The sequence below is a fragment of the Erinaceus europaeus genome, chromosome 2 (genome assembly GCF_950295315.1).
Source record: "Erinaceus europaeus chromosome 2, mEriEur2.1, whole genome shotgun sequence".
In the NCBI taxonomy this organism is placed as follows: Eukaryota; Metazoa; Chordata; class Mammalia; order Eulipotyphla; family Erinaceidae; genus Erinaceus; species Erinaceus europaeus.
The window spans coordinates 100,775,161-100,793,036 of record NC_080163.1 but is presented as its reverse complement, the minus strand read 5'-3'; the positions used below and the strand labels follow the sequence as shown (position 1 = coordinate 100,793,036).

Here is a 17,876-nt window from a genome sequence, read left to right as displayed (position 1 = left end):
TGAGACTAAATCAATCTCCATATAAATTAAGGCTCATAATTAATTTTATCATTTTATTAACATAGGCTGAAGCTCAGTTATTTTTCTAAGGTAATCTATTTCCACTCTATTTCTTCTAATCTCTACAATTAAAATACGTAACATACATTACTGGATGTAAATGAGTATGAGACAATGCCTAACATCGTTTTTATTATTATATTTTTCTTAGGAAAGATAGAAACATATATAAGTATACATATACATAAGCTCACAAGTATAACTGCATTTACACAAGTGGAGAGTCAAGCCCCAGGCCCCATTATGGCAAGCGTAAAGAATAAGAGAAAAAGAAACACAGATGAAGACTACATTTCTATTTCATGTAGAACTACAGCCTCACATACAGATCACACTCTCTAGACAAAGTCATCATTCTCCTAGGAAACATAATAGATCTGGAGTACATTTTTAAAAAAAAACTTAAAGTTATAATGTGAAAAGAGATAGTTATTTTTAGATATCTCACTTCATACTCAACAACTAATCTGTAACCGACCTTGAATTGCCATATTAAACAGTCATTAAGGCTGTAGGAAATTGAAAGCAAACAAGTTATTACACTTCGCCCCACACCACAGAGTGGGATAACTACTCTCCAGGGAAGATACCAGGTTCACTTAGTTTGAAAAAGCACTTGCCCTTGTTTAGAACTTCATGGAACACTTGCTGACAGCTCTGCACTCAGAAATAATTCCATCCTTATCAGTGTGGTGGAGAACACCTGATAAAAGCCTCCTGTCATCAGACAGCAATAAATCTGCACCTAGCACCAGAGAATCAATAACATATCAATATTTTCAACTATCTTACAGGGATTCCATTGTGTCCTACTCTGTTCAAAGCTAAGAGTTTCCAATAGCATCAATCTACTACAACAATAATGCAAACTGCAATAGATCATTATTGTATAAGCCAGGAGGCATACGCTGATGCTATCAATTCCAGACTAAGAAACACCATGAAGTGACAATGTTGTCCAAGGACAGCCACTGCTAACAATGAGGAGAGAACATCTCAAAGAAAAAGCAATTACATCAACACTGAAGGACTCTGAACATGTGGAAGATTAGATGCTATAAATAATTATGATGTCATATTAACACCTTATGACCATTATTCACCTTCATTCAGAAGTACAGGGTCCAGTAACAGAACTTGTAGGAATGTGAAAACAGGATCAGGTAGTGTTGCACCTTGTAGAATACATGCATTAATTACAATGCTCAAGGATCCAAGTTCAAGCCCCAGATTCCCACCTACAGGGAAGAACTGACTAGTGGGGAAGCTGTGCTGCAGGCGTCTCTCTTTCTCTCTCCCTCTGTATCTTCCCTGTCAGTCTTGATTTCTCTCTGTCTCTATCAATATATATATATGAAAACTGAGGCCCTGCAAGATTGCTCATGGGTGCCTGCTTTGCCACGCATACAACCAAGGTTCAAGTCCCATGCATTAGGTGAAGCTTCTGTGGTGTGGTATGTTTCCCTCTCTGTCTCTGACTTTCCTATCTGGAAAGTTGATAAGCATCAGAAAAGATCCACTAAACTTTATTTATTAATTTTTCCTCCAGAGTTATTGCTGGGGCTTGGTGCCTGCACTATGAATCCATTGCTCTTGGAGGCCAATTTTTTCGCATTTTGTTGCCCCTGTGGTTGTCGCTATTGTTGCCATTGATGATGTTGTTGTTGGATAGAACAGAGAGAAGTCGAGAGAGGAGGGGAGACAGTGAGGGGGAGAAAAAGACAACTGCAGACCTATTTCACCCCCGCCAACACGACACCCCCCCCCCCGAAGGTGGGGAGCCGGGGGACTCAAACTGGGATCCTTAAGCCTGTCCTTGCGCTTAGCACCAAATGTGTTTAACCTGCTACACTAGCGCCTGACCCCCAATTTTTAAAAAATAGATTATGAAGATTTATTAACAGAAGATAAAGGAGATCACTCTTGCAATATATAGTGGTAGAAATCAAACTTGGGGACTCACATATGCAAGTCTGTCTCTTCAGAGTTTGCAATATGCTTAGATCTAACTCAAGAGAAAACAGATTTGACTGACAAATTATTCCATAAATCTTCTGTTTGTTTGTTCTTGCCAGAGCAGTGCTCAGCTCTGGTTGCTGGTGGTGCAGGGGATTGAACCTGGGACTTTTTATTGTCTCATAGGGATTAAACCTGGGGCTTTGAAGCCTTATGCATGAGAATCTCTTTGCATAACCATTAAGCTACCTACCCTTCACTTATCCATCAATCTTTCAAATTTTCTGCAAGACCTTAAGTAATTATGCTCTGACAATTACACACAATGTTCTTATTCTATAAACTACTGCTTGTCCTGTGCCAATCTATTATTGCTGTGAAGAGGGTTTACCTCTTCTTTTTTTTTTTTAATTTATTTAATTTATGAAAGTAGCAAAGAGAAGGAGAGAAAAATGTCAGATCATTGCTCAGCTCTGGTACCCAAGGATTAGGCTTGGGATCCCCGAGGTCTCAGGCAGCAAATCCTATATTCTATCTACTATGTTGAGATGTCTCTCTAGCTCTGCTGTGGTAAATTTCAAAATTTATATATTCCAAATTATTTTCTAGGCTACAGAGAGAGTAAGAAAAAATACAATACAAAGAGGAAAGCAAGCATAAAAGAAACATACATTTAAGCCAAACTAGGGGCTGCATGTAAATATAAAGAAACTGATGTCACAAAATGCAACAAAGATTTGGACGTTACAGGAGGGAGAAGATCAGCAAAAAAAGTTTGGGGAAGAGAAAACCAAATTATGTTGTCTTAATAACTTCTCGAGTAGCCCTGCTAGGCTATCCAGTTTTTAAAAAGAAATAAATTGACCAGCTCTCCAAATAATGACATCACAATTTATTCTTCTTTTGCTTATTGCTTTCTATCATAGAATCTCAACCTCTTATGTTAGAGCTCTCCTTCAAATAGAGAACTTTCTATATGATTAATTATGACATCTGAGAGGCTGCAAGAAGAGCCTTTTACCTATCTTTAAACACAGAGGTAAGATGTATTGTACAGGTTTATCTTACCGTAAAGTTTTTGGCCCAAAGAACATAAAGAGTTCCTTCCCCAGAGTTTCCACACCACTGTAAACATGTCCATTAAGTAGTCTCAAGAAATTACATCTGGAATCTTTATTATCATTATTCATTGTAGCAGCCTAGAAAAAAATACATATACACACATGAACACACAAATTCTAAGTAGAATTATAATTTAATTCTTACATACATGTATATTACCTCATACTCAGGTGCATTCTAAGGTAGGAAGAGGTAGAGAGGGTGGTGCAGACCCAATTCATGAAACCGGAGAAAGACAAGTTGGTGATGACAGTAGTGTATAGACACCAATCACAGGAAAATTAGAAAGTGTACCCATGTGCAAGCATCTCTCCTGTAAACCAGTATTTCTCCCAATAAAATTAATTTTTTAAAAAGTCAGGTAAAAAAAAAAAAACCTAGTTAAGAATGGATAAGATATGTAGATGACGTATTCTACCTATATTGGTGAACTCATAAGCAATAAGAACAGGTCAACAGTGTGGCTGGCACATCAGATGGCCAGTGGGCAGAGCATAAGATGTTCATGGTGGAAACACAAGGTTATTTTCTCTGCACCCCTATTTGTCAGAAGAGAGCAGTATTCTGGGATCTTCTTGCATTTTCATAAAACATACATATTTTTTCAAAGAGATCAAAACCAAGTAGAAGTGGGACAGAACCACAGCTATTCTCATAAAGGCATTAGGAAACTTGTGTATCAGAGCTTTTTTTTTTTTTTTAATCAGGGGGAGGAGGGAATACAGAGGATTAGCAATAAAGCCTGGGGAAATCCAATAGGCATTCAGTTCCCCTCTCCTTCCTCAACCATAATATTAAAAATAAAGTAAAAAAGACTTTGAGACTTCAAAGTTTCAGGTATAGTTCTTGCAACCACCATAAGCCAGAACTAAGCAGGGTCTTGCTAAAAAAAAGATAAATAAATAAGTAAATAAATAAATAAAGGAAAGAAAAGAAACCCATATGAAAAAATGTTCTGATCTAGTTATCACTAGAGGAATGTAAATTAAAACCACACCGAAATTCTAATCCATATCTGTGAGAGTGGCTTACATCAACAACACAGGAAATGAATGAGAAGAGTCAGTGAGGATGTGGAGAAAAAGGAACTCTTGTTACATTATTCATGGGAATGCAAACTGGTATAGCCCCTATGGAAAAACTCTATGGAGAGTTCTTAAACAAATAAGAATGTAAATACCTTATGATCCAGCAATACCACTCCTAGGCCTATGCTCAATGGTCATGAAAACTCCAATTCAAAGAGACATATGCACTCCTATGTACATAGCTGCAATATTCTCAGTAATCAATGAGTGGAGCAAACTAAATATCCACCAAAAGATGACTAGATAAAAACAATGCCGGGGGTTCCTGGAAGATGGCGGACTGAGAAACTTCTAGTGGCTTGAGCTCTGACCACATCTCCTGGAAACGGTAGGATTTTATGCCTTTAGCAGGCCAGCCAATAAGGGGTCCTAGCGGTGACACAAAAGAGGTAACTATAACTTAATTTGGGTTAAGAATTAGAGTAGGGAAAAAAGGGGGAAAATAAATTTTTTTTCTTCCTTTTAATTTTCAAGCATACCTCCTTCCCCACCCCCCACCCCCATAACCAGTCCCTGGGGAAGAGCTCCTAGAGGATCCCCTGGTAGGAGCTCCTTTTCTTTACCAAATTCCTGTCCCACCAGGGAGTATCATTAATTCTAAGTCTATACCCTTCTGAAACCTCTGGCCTTTTTTCTTTCTAAGTAGCCAACACCCCCCCCACCTCACCCCGCATAGCTAATTAAATTCCTTAATCCTACAGCTTCCAAAGTCACAGACCCAAGCCCCCACACCACCAAACAGTGTGCTTTTTTGAATTCATTGATACACATTTGGGAATTTCCTTTCACTGCTCTTTAATTCTTTAATTACAGCTCTTTTTCTTATCTTTTCCCTTTTCTCTCTCTTGTCTCTCTCTCTCTCTCTCTCTCTCTCTTTTTAATCTTATACACTTCTTCCTTCTTTGCCTTTCTGAATTTGAGAATTATTTTGGGGAAGAAATCGGACTCAGAGTGGACTCTCTATGTGTGTATCTCTGCTCTAGTTCCCTTTCCCCTCTTATTACCCCTAGAATATACAGTGGATAGTAGATTTGCATAACTGTCTATTCTTGCTATCTCTTCTTTCATTTCTCTTTCTTCACTGGGATTTGGTTACTATTTTTTCACGTACTGGAGAAATTGTTTGGCTAATTGGTAACAATTAAACTACTTCAATACTTGCTTCAGTTGCTACTATAATTCCTGAGGTTGGTGAGTGCAATTGTCATAAAGGTATTTAGTACAGTGTTACTTGTACTCAAGACACAACAACTGAGGAACAACAGAGCATAAAAAAAAAACCACATAAATAAAAAAAATGGGTAGTTCAAAAACAAATAAAACTGCTACTCCAATGAATGAAGACAAGAGCCCAGAAGAAACTACAAATCAGCCAGAAGTAACCATAGATAAGAAAAGTATGCAAGCAATAATAAACTTATTAATCACAGAAATGAAAACAACATTGGAGGAAAGGAATGGCAGTATTAGGGAAACAACAGTTGAGACCCCCAAGGAAAATACTGATTATCTTGAGGCAATTAGAGAACTGAAAGCAAAATAGCTGTAATGAAGAAAGAACCTGAGGCAAGGGAAACAGACTAACAGAAGCAGAAAACAGAATTAGTCAGATAGAGGATGAGTTAAGGAAAACGAAGAAAGAGGTGAAAGAGCTTAAAAAGAGATTGAGAGACACTGAAAACAACAGCAGAGCCATATGGGATGATCTCAAAAGAAGTAACATTTGTATAATTGGCCAGCCAGAGGAAGAAAGAGAGGAAGGGGAAGCAAACATTGTAGAGGAAATAATAGAAGAAAACTTCTCAGACTTGAATAACAGAAAGGACATAAAGATTCAAGAGGCCCAGAGAGTACCAAACAGAATCAACCTAGACCTGAAGACACCAAGATACATCATAGTCACAATGAGAAGAAATAAGGATAAAGAAAGGATCCTAAAGGCTGCAAGAGAGAAACAAAAAGTCACATACAAGGGAAAACCCATAAGATTATCTGCAGACTTCTCCACTCAAACTCTAAAAGCCAGAAGGGAATGTCAAGATATCTATGGAGCCCTGAATGAAAAAGGGTTTCAACCAAGGATAATATATCCTACTAGACTTTCATTCAAACTAGATGGATGAATCAAAACCTACTTAGACAAGCAACAGTTAAAGGAGGCAACCATCACCAAGCCGGCCCAGACAGAGGTTCTAAAAGACCTCTTATAAACAAGAACATCACTATAATACTTGCAATATATCAGAGTAAACAAAAAAATTTTTTTTGAACAATGGCACTACAATACATTAAATCCATAATATCAATAAACGTCAATGGCTTAAACTCACCCATCAAAAGGCACAGGGTGGGGGGATGGATCAGAAAACATAACCCAACCATATGCTGCTTGCAAGAATCCCATCTGTCACAACAAGATAAACACAGACTTAAAGTGAAAGGATGGAAAACTATCATACAGACTAACGGACCACAAAAAAGGGCAGGAACAGCCATTCTCATCTCAGACACGATAGATTTTATATTAAATAAGGTAATAAAATATAGGCAAGGACATTACATAATGATTAGAGGATCAATCAACCAAGAAGACTTAACAATTATTAACATCTATGCACCCAATGAGGGACCATCTAAAGACAAAAGCACCTACTAAAAGAATTTCAAAAATACATCAATAGTAATACAATAATAGTGGGAGACTTTAATACCCCACTCTCACACTTAGACAGATCAACAAAGCAGAGAACCAATAAAGATAAAAGAGAATAGAATGAAGAGATTGACAGACTAGACCTCTTGGACATTTTCAGACTCCTCCACCACAAAAAACTGGAATACACCTTCTTTTCAAATCGAAATAACACATACTCAAGGACAGACCACATGTTAGGCCACAAAGACAGCATCAATAAATTCAAGAGCATTGAAATCATCCCAAGTATCTTCTCAGACCACAGTGGAGTAAAACTAACATTTAACAACAAACAGAAAATTATTAAAAGTCACCGAATTTGGAAACTAAACAACATACTTCTTAAGAACCACTGGGTCAGAGACTCACTCAAGCAGGAAATTCAAATGTTCCTGGAAACAACTGAAAATGAAGACACAACCTATCAAAATATTTGGGACACAGCTAAAGCAGTACAATCACATATTAAACACTAAGAAGAAGCCCAAATGAATGACCTTACTGCACACCTCAAGGACTTAGAGGAAGAGGAACAAAGGAACCCTTAAGCAACCAGAAGGACAGAAATCACTAAAGTTAGAGCAGAAATAAACCACATCGAAAATAAAAGAATCATACAAAAGATCAATGAAGCCAAATGTTGGTTCTTTGAAAGATTAAACAAAACTGAAAAACCCCTAGCCAGACTCACCAAACAAAAAAGAGAGAAGACTAAAATTAATAGAATTGTAAATGATGGAGGAGATATCACAACTGACACCACAGAAATCCAGAGAATCCTGCGAAACTTCTATAAAGAACTATATGCCACCAAGCTAGAGAATCTGGAAGAAATGGAACAATTCCTAGAAGCATATGCCCTTCAAATTGAAACAACAAGAACTACAAAATCTAAATGCACCAATCACAGACAAAAAAATTGAAACCGTTATTAAGAATCTCCTCAACAATAAAAGTCCAGGACCAGATGGCTTCACAAAAGAATTCTACAAAACTTTCAGGAAACAGTTAATACCCATACTTCTTAAGTTATTCCATAAGATTGAAGAAACAGGAATACTCCCTTCCACCTTCTATGAAGCCAACATCACCCTGATAGGAAAAGCTGATAGGGACAGAACAAAAAAGGAAAACTACAGATCGATATCTCTGATGAACATGGATACCAAAATATTAAACAAGATCTTGGCCAGCCGGATACAGCAACATATCAAAAATATTGTTCATCATGACCAAGTGGGATTCATCCCAGGAATGCAAGGCTGGTTCAACATCCGTAAGTCAATCAATGTCATTCACCACATCAATAAAAGCAAAGAGAAAAACCACATGATTATCTCAATAGATGCAGAGAAAGCCTTTGACAAGATCCAACAACCATTCATGCTCAAAACTATACAAAAAATGGGAATATGGGAAATTCCTCAAGATAGTGGAGTCTATATATAGCAAACCTACAGCCAACATCATACTCAATGGACAGAAGCTGAAAGCATTCCCCCTCAGATCGGGGACTAGACAGGGCTGTCCACTGTCACCGTTACTCTTCAACATAGTATTGGAAGTTCTTGCCATAGCAATCAGGCAAGAGAAAGAAATCAAAGGAATACAGATTGGAAGGAAAGAAGTCAAGCTCTCACTATTTGCAGATGATATGATAGCACACATAGAAAGAACTAAAGAATCCAGCAGAAAATTACTGGAAGTTATTAGGCAATATAGCAAGGTATCAGGCTACAAAATCAATGTACAAAAATCAGTGGCATTTCTTTATGCAAACACTAAATCTGAAGAAGACATCCAGAAATCACTCCCATTTACTGTTTCAGCAAAATCAATCAAATACCTAAGAATAAAGTTGACCAAAGAAGTGAAAGACTTGTATGCTGAAAACTATGAATTGCTACTCAAGGAAATAGAAACTGATACCAAGAAATGGAAAGATATCCCATGCTCATGGATTGGAAGAATAAATATCATCAAAATGACTATTCTCCCCAGAGCCATATACAAATTTAACGTAATACCCATCAAAGTTCCACCAAGCTTCGTTAAGAGAATAGAACAAACACTACAATCATTTATCTGGAACCTGAAAACACCTAGAATTGCCAAAACCATCTTAAGGAAAAGAAACAGAAATGGAGGCATCACACTCCCAGACCTTAAACTATATTATAAAGCCATCATCATCAAAACAGCATGGTACTGGAACAAAAATAGGCACACAGACCAGTGGAACAGAATTGAAAGCTCAGAAATAAACCCCTCACCTATGGACATCTAATCTTTGATAAGGGGGCCCAAAGGGTTAAATGGAAAAAGGAAGCTCTCTTCAATAAATGGTGCTGGGAAAACTGGGTTGTAACATGCAGAAAAATGAAATTGAACCACTTTATCTCACCAGAAACAAAAATCAACTCCAAATGGATCAAAGACCTAGATGTCAGACCAGAAACAATCAAATACTTAGAGGAAAACATTGGTAAAACACTTTCGCACATACACCTCAAGGACATCTTTGATGAATCAAACCCAATTGCAAGGAAGACTAAAGCAGAAACAAACCAATGGGACTACATCAAATTCAAAAGCTTCTGCACATCCAAAGAAACTATTAAACAAACAAAGAGACCCCTCACAGAATGGGAGAAGATCTTCACATGCCATACATCAGACAAGAAACTAATCACCAAAATATATAAAGAGCTCAGCAAACTTAGCACCAAAAAAGCAAATGACCCCATCCAAAAATGGGCAGAGGATATGAATATAACATTCACTACAGAGGAGATCCAAAAGGCTAACTAACAAACATGAAAAACTGCTCTAGGTCACTGATTGTCAGAGAAATGCAAATTAAGACAACACTAAGATACCACCTCACTCCTGTAAGAATGGCATACATCAAAAAGGACAGCAGCAACAAATGCTGGAGAGGATGTGGGGACAGAGGAACCCTTTTACATGGCTGGTAGGAATGTAAATTGGTACAACCTCTGTGGAGAGCAGTCTGGAAAACTCTCAGAAGGCTAGACATGGACCTTCCATATGATCCAGTAATTCCTCTCCTGGGCTTATACCCCAAGGACTCCATAACACCCAACCAAAAAGAGGTGTGTACTCCTATGTTCATAGCAGCACAATTCATAATAGCTAAAACCTGGAAGTAATCCAGGTGCCCAACAACAGATGAGTGGCTGAGAAAGCTGTGGTATATATACACAATGGAATACTATGCAGCTATCAAGAACAATGAACCCACCTTCTCTGACCCATCTTGGACAGAGCTAGAAGGAATTATGTTAAGTGTGCTAAGTCAGAAAGATAAAGATGAGTATGGGATGGTCCCACTCATCAACAGAAGTTGTAAGAAGATCTGAAAGGGAAACTAAAAGCAGGACCTGATCAAATTGTAAGTAGGACACCAAAGTACAAACCCTGTGGTGAGGGGTAGACATGTAGCTTCCTGGGCCAGGGGGGGGTGGGAGTGGGTGGGAGGGATGGGTCACAGTCTTTTGGTGGTGGGAATGGTGTTTATGTACACTCCTAGCAAAATGTAGACATATAAATCAGTAGTTAATTAATATGAGAGAGGGAAAATCAATTGTATGTCTCAAAGTTTTTCAAAACACAAACTGAATCTTTTTAATATATAGGCTGTGTTTTGATATGCGGACTCTCTCAAAAGCCTAGACCAAGTAGATTAGAAGCATCCAATAGCACAGCTATATACAAGATACTGGATACTATACAGCAAACCATAACAAAGGGACTTTTCAAAGTTAATCCAATTACCAAATAATGTGATGATAACATTAACTATTGATTGTCTTTTTGAACCCTAAGACAGCAGGAACCTCACATCTCCACTATAGAGCCCCTACTTCCCCCAGTCCTGGAACCCTTGGCCCATATGCCTCTCCCAATCCATACCAAATAATATTGCATCCACCGATCACAACCTAATCAACGCAATGATTGCCACCTCAACATGCTTCACCTCAGACTGTGTCCAGCGACTTCACGTGTGGAATGACAACCCTTCAGCTTCATTACTCAGGTGAGACCTTTCCTTTTATAGTACACTCTAATTTCATCTCAGGTGGTTCACTTTCTAACAAAGTCCCAAAACCTAGATATACACCAGTTTCTGTGAGAGAGAGTTTATGTTCACACGTATCCATAAACTACTGCAAAATATATACCTGAAAGCAGAAGTACACTAGAGTCTGCAGTGAGTACCTCCCTAACACTTCCTCTCCACTATTCCAAGCTTTGGGTCCATGATTGCTCAACAATTTGTTTGGCTTCGTATGTTAACTCTCTTTTCAATCACCAGGTTCCAGATGCCATCAGGATGCTGGCCAGGCTTCCCTAGATTGAAGACCCCACCAACATGTCCTGGAGCTCAGCTTCCCCAGAGACACACCGTACTGGGGAAAGAGAGAGACAGACTGGGAGTATGGACCGACCAGTCAATGCCCATGTTCAGCGGGGAAGCAATTACAGAAGCCAGACCTTCTACCTTCTGCAACCCTCAATGACCCTGGGTCCATGCTCCCAGAGGGCTATAGAATGGGAAAGCTATCAGGGGAGGGTGTGGGATATGGAGATTGGGTGGTGGGAATTGTGTGGAGTTGTACCCCTCCTACCCTATGGTTGTGTTAATTAATCCTTTCTTAAATAAAAAAAAATTTTTTAATAACAACAACAACAATAACTAGAACAATAACAACAAGGGCAAGAAAAAGGAATAAATAAATCTTTTTTAAAAGTTAAAAAAAAAACAATGCCATAGGATATATATTCAAGGAACACAACTCTGCAATTTATAAAGATGATACTGTGTCTTTCAGGTAAACTTAATATAAAACTAGAGATGAATATAACTAGTGAAGTGGGAAGATGAAGAGAACTATTAGACAGCTTCACTTTCACTCACAGTGGACTATAAAATTGAAGCACATGAACTTAGAAAAAAAAAAAAAGTAACCAAGCTGCTCCTAATTCTTTGGAACTATGGTGATTATCTTTGGGGGATACACTCTACAACTTTAGTGGTGGGCACAGTGCTGAACTATACCATTTTATTATTATACTCCTGTAAATTATCAAATCAGTAATAAAAGTTATCTTTTAGAGAATAAAGAAGAAATCACCTCACTACTCCTTGCCCCCATCACTAAGCAAAAGCAAAAGCAAATAATACATTCATTGTTAGGCCTACAGTATAGGTCCAAAACACTGTGAGTGAAGATCAAAGAATTAGAAGTTATAACGTATCAGTACTTTTTTTTTGGGGGGGGTGGAGGGGAGGGAGGGTGAGACTGGATTTAGGTGCTGGCAATCCTTTGTTTTAAGCTAAACAGCATGCATACTGATGTTTTTTTTGTGCCATTATTTTTTATTACTGATACATACTTCTTATTTTTTTTATTATTTTTATTTATTGGATAGAGAAAGCAAGAAATCAAGAGAACAGAGAGAGACAGAGGGACACCTGCAACACTACTTCACCACTCACAAAGCTTTCCCCCTACTAATGTAGACTGGAGGCTCGAACCCTGTTCCTTGCCCATTGTAACATGTATACTCAACCAGGTGTGCCACCACCTAGCCCCTTGAAACATATTTTACAAACAACACTTAATTAACCCTCAAAACCTAATATTTAAACTTATTATAAATGCATAACTGCCATAGAGCACAAAAATAAGTACATGTAATTACATTTACACATTGCTTCTGAATATAAGAAAGTAACCTTACATATTACTAATTTTTCTGTCTTTATTGTCAGATGGATCCAAGAATTTTCAGAAGATTCAGGAAATCTTCTGAGAGAGAAGGGGAGATGTCAGGAAGATTATCATAAAACCACTTTAGATACAGAGTCTAGGAGCAAGTAATAATCTTAACACAAATGCTCTTATAGCAGAATGTTAGTGTTCACCGATTCTCAAACTGCTGGTTTTACAAACCTCTGTCATCCCAATTACTTAAGATAAGTCTATTCAATCCATTACTGAACTAAATTGACTTTGTTTAAATAAAAAAAGAAGAGTGGAATAAAAGTGTTGGATAGATAGCTCACTTGGGATAATACCATGCACATATGTAGCAAATAAGATTTTTGAAAAGTGATAGTTTTCTCTTTCTGTACAAATCACAAAAGGCACCAACAGGAACTTCAGGTACCTAAGCAGCATGTTTTCAGAATATATACCTCTGCTTTCTTTCCTGAATGAACTCTAGTGATTATAAGGATAGGCAGAGCCAGTTTAAGTATTTCATATTTGCCATTTTCTTCTAAATAGAATGTTAGGATCCTCGATTGAGTTTCACCAAAAGCCTAGACATTTTTGTGCCTAATGAAAGATTTTAAGCCAGCTTTATGCATTCAAGCCAAGTGTAGACTAAGGCAGTAGGTTTCAAGTAGGGTTATTTCCATGACAACCAATTAGTAGGTAAAAATAAATAAGTAGATAAAAGACATTTTAAGATAGTATGTGGTGGATATAGAACTGTTATGAGTAAACTTTGTGTCAACATAGTTTAGGTTTTATATTCTTAGGATCTCAGATTTAAGATCTTAGTGCCATTTTAAACCTTTATTTCTAAAATTCTGGGCCTTGCTTCTCCACTACTCTGATGTCAATAGTTTAGTCCCCTCTCAATATGCTTTACAAACAAAACCACCTTTCACCAGGCCTTCTAAAGCCTTCTAAGCTTCTCTTAGGGTTCCCAGTAGAGGCTAGGTGATCAATTCGATCTCTTTTCACATACACAATCCTACATACCATAGCAGCTCTCTACTTCCAGTTTGGAGGGAATTTGCTAGTACTGTCACCCCATTATTTTAAACAAATTTGGCATTTTAAGTCTCAAGTTAAACCTGCAACTCAACATCTATCTAGTATGTTGATAAAGGTAGTTATGAACAGTCTGTCACATCCTCCCCTCATCCTCCTGCCTCCATAAGAATGGGATTTAGACCTGGAACTTATCCTTCCTGGAGGAGACAAAGCCTTTATAATCTCTTACAGTACCACTTCATAAAGTAGTAAGTGAATAAATATCCTCGCCTATTCAAGATTTTAAAATATATACATATAATTGGATAGAGACAGAGAGACACCTGCAGTCCTGCTTTACCACTAGTGAAGCTTTCCCCCTGCAGGTGGGGACCAGAAGCTTGAACCTGGGTGCTTACATACTGCATTGTGAGCGACCGCCTGCCCTACCCCACCCTCTATTCAAGACTGATGTGTAGCCCACTCATCTGCTTAAGCACATGAGTATTCCAGTGACACATCCAGCCATTTGTATTTCAGAGTCCACAGTCAAGAGCAAAAAAAAAAAAAAAAAAAAAAAAGAGGTGAATACAGACCTTTTGTAGGCTAAATACACTGAACATCCATGGAGAACTAATATATTACAGGGGGTAAGATCTTGTGCATTTTTTTTTCCCACTTGCTTTAAGTAAGCATCATGAAAATCAGAGTCACACTACTTGAGCCTGGTGGTAAAGCATACTGCTTTTTCAGCATTTTGGAATGTTCTTAATTTCCCCCTGTGAGACAGATCTACATTCTTACCTTAGCAAAGCTCATGCTATATGCTGTCATTTGGCACAACCTGACTACACATTCAACAGCAAAGCATAATGCCTGATTGCCCAGTGGAAAAATTCATTTTTTGTCACCATGCCACTGCTTCTTACTGCTCTGCCCTAAACCAAATTGCCCCATGTTGCTACATTCTTGAATGAGAAGCCATATCATTGTGTTATTCTCACCCAATGGCTTCTATTTCTTACCCAGACATCCTTTCCTCCACTCAGTTCTGACTTCACCATGTTTTTATAATGGTTCCTGGAAAAGAGACAGACAAGGTAACCTTGAAATAGACAGTGCTGTCACACCTAATAAAACAATAAATGAGTCCCAATTGTCTCATGTGAAGTCTGCTCGCTTTGCTAAATTAATAGCTTTGACAAGAACTTATACCATTTAGATAAAAACCTTTAATAATCAACAGCTATCACAGTTCATATTGTTCACTAGGCTTTGTCTAGTTTGACATCCTTTGACAACAAAGGTGCAACATGTGACATTTGGAAAGACACCCCTCTCCTTTCAAAAATACACCACTCATACTTACCTAATTGGTTTCATTCATTTTGGAAAACTTCCTTTACTTTCCACTATTTATCAGGCCTTATTCTAGATACAGAGATCAATTATGGAAAAAAAAACACACACCCCTTACTTTCACTAAGTTTATATTTAGATGGGGAGAGGGGGGTTAAACATAATAAGGCTATGTTAAGACAATCTGGAAAGAATTAAAGAGAAAAAAGACCAAGATGAGGGGAGGGGATAGTAGATAAAATTTTATTAGTTATTTTTATGCAATTTTGGAGAATAAACTCAGGGTCTTTTGCATACATAATTTCAGTGAGCTATGTCCAAGGTCCAAATTTTATTCTCTATTTTTTTCAGAGTGAGAGGAAGAGCAAAGAAAGAAAAGAGAGGGTGGGGGTAGGTAACATAATAGTTATGCAAACAGACTCTCATGCCTGAGGCTCTGAAATCTCAGGTTAAATCCCTCTCACTACCATAAGCTACAGCTGAACAGTGCTCTAATAAAAAATAAAATAAAATAAAAAGAAAGAAAAGAGAGAAAAAGGGAGACAGTAAAACAGAAAAGAGAGAGAGAGAGAGAAAAACACAACTTCAACAATCATGGAGTTCCCTTACTGCTGTCCACGCAATTCCCCTTACAGTGCTGGGTGTTGAACTCAGGGTTTTACATGTAATAAGGTATATGCTCTACCAATGAACCATCTCCCAGTTGTAATTTCAAACTGTTCAGTCATAATCTCACTGGGAAGAGGTCATCTGAGAAAACTGAGCAATTCTTAATGGAGCTGAGACATGATCCAGACAAAAAACAATGGCAACAAAAAAAGCCTTAAAGTGGAATATTTCTGGTATATGAAGGAACAGTACACAGGCCAGTGTGGCTGGGACTCAAGAGAACAAGAGGGGGAAAAGGTAAATCAAGTTTGACAAAAATAAGATCATGTGACTTGACAAGATCCAGGGTAAAAAACTGGCTTTTTTTTTTTCAGATAAAAATGCAATAGGGGTGGGGTGAAATGGTGGGGGCAGTTAGGTGAAGGAGGGAATGGAGTTAGCAGGTGGCTCACCCAGCAGACTGCATACATTACCATGTACCAGGACCCAGATCTGAACTTCGGACTACCACATGGGATCACCAACACAAACTTCACAAGTCGTGGAGTAGTTATTGCAGTATCTCTCTTTCTCACTCTCTCTATCCTTCATCCTCTATCTAGAGAAAAGAAAAAAATATGGTCACTAGGAGTGGTGGAGTCATACAGGCACTGAGCCCCAGCAGTAGTCCTGGTAGGAAAAGAAGGAGGAGAGGGAGGAGGAGGGAAATGCAGTGGAGGAAAATAACAAGCATATTGCTTTTTAAATGTGCATTTTGGCTGCTGGGTACAAGTCTACCTAGCAAGATCAAAGTAGTATTTTCGGATGCATTATGAAGGCAAAACAAAGAGGATTTGCTAGTGAACTGTTAAGTGGAAGGTTATCAGCCTGAACAACTGGAAAAAGACTAGTATTAGTATTATCAACTGAGAAGTGGACAATTTGAATAGAATAAGATGGGAGAGGAAGATGGAAGGGTTGGTTTCAGACAAATCAAGGTTAAGAGGTCTATTAAATATGTACGTGGAAATGTCAAGAGGGCAGTTGGATAAGTGTCTATAGTTCAGGAGAGAGGCCCACCTTGAGATATGATTTGTTAGAGACTGACATTCAAATGGCTTCTTCTAATGCTTTGACACTGGATAAAGTCAACAAGTAAGGGGGCCAGGCAGTGGCACACCTGGCAAAGTATAGACATTATCAAGCACAAGTGCCCATGTTTAAGTCCCTGGTCCACACCTGCATGGGAGAAGCTTCACAAGTAGTTAAGCAGTGCTGCAAGTGCCTTTCTCCCCATATCTTTCTTCTCTATTTTTCTCTGCAAATTAGAGAGAGAAAAAAGGGGCCTGGGAAGATAGCGTAGTGATTATGCAAAAGATTTTTTTGAAGGGGGATTAATGGTTTACAGTCAATGGTAAAACACAATAGTTTGCACATGTGCAACATTTCTCATTTTCCACATAGCAATTCAAACCTAAGTCATCCTCCACCATCAAGTTCCAGGACCTGAATCCTTCCCCCATTCCACAGTCCTTTACACCAACTACAGTCCAAGTTCTACTTTGTGTTTTCCCTTTTGTTCTTGTTTTTCAACTTGTCTGTGAGTGAGATCATCCCATATTCATCCTCTTTCTGACTTATTTCACTTAACATGATTTCTTCAAGCTCCATCCAAGATGGGATGAAGACGGTGAATTCAACATTTTAATAGCTGAGTAGTATTCCATTGTGTATATATCACAAGTTATTCAGCCACTCATATGTTGTTGGATACCTTGGTTGCCCCCAGGTTTTGGCTATTCCAAATTCTGCTGCTATGAATATAGGTATACACAAATCTTTTTGGATGGGTGTGTTGGGCTCCTTAGGATAGTTATATCCTCACGACAGAAACTGCAAGGTCATAGGATAGGTCCACTTCTAGCCTTCTGAGAGTTCTCCAGACTGTTCTCCACAGTGGTTGAACGAATCTACATTCCCACCAGCAGTGCAGGAGGATTCTTTTTACCTCACAACCTCTCCAGCATTTGTTGCAGCTACCTTTTTTGATGTATAATAATCTCACAGGAGTGAAGTGGTAATATCTCATTATTGCCTTTATTTGCATTTCTCTGACAATCAATGACTTGGAGAATTTTTTCATGTTAGCCTTTTGGATTAATTCTTTAGTGAATATTCTGTTTATATCCTCTTCTCATTTTGGGGTGGGGT

The 17,876-nt window shown here is 38.2% G+C and overlaps 1 protein-coding gene across 5 annotated transcripts in view; it reads right to left on the bottom strand.

The window, feature by feature from the left end:
• Positions 1-17,876, bottom strand: part of NEIL3 (nei like DNA glycosylase 3) — a 75,019-nt gene that overhangs the window by 34,715 nt on the left and 22,428 nt on the right. For 4 of the 5 annotated variants that reach the window (XM_060184625.1, XM_007528269.2, XM_060184632.1 and 1 more), the window contains exon 2: positions 3,085-3,215. In XM_060184625.1, the coding sequence (XP_060040608.1) occupies positions 3,085-3,215 (131 nt within the window). Of the gene's footprint in view, positions 1-3,084; positions 3,216-14,743; positions 14,799-17,876 lie in introns of all 5 variants that reach the window. The other variant, XM_060184628.1, reaches the window with a different exon arrangement.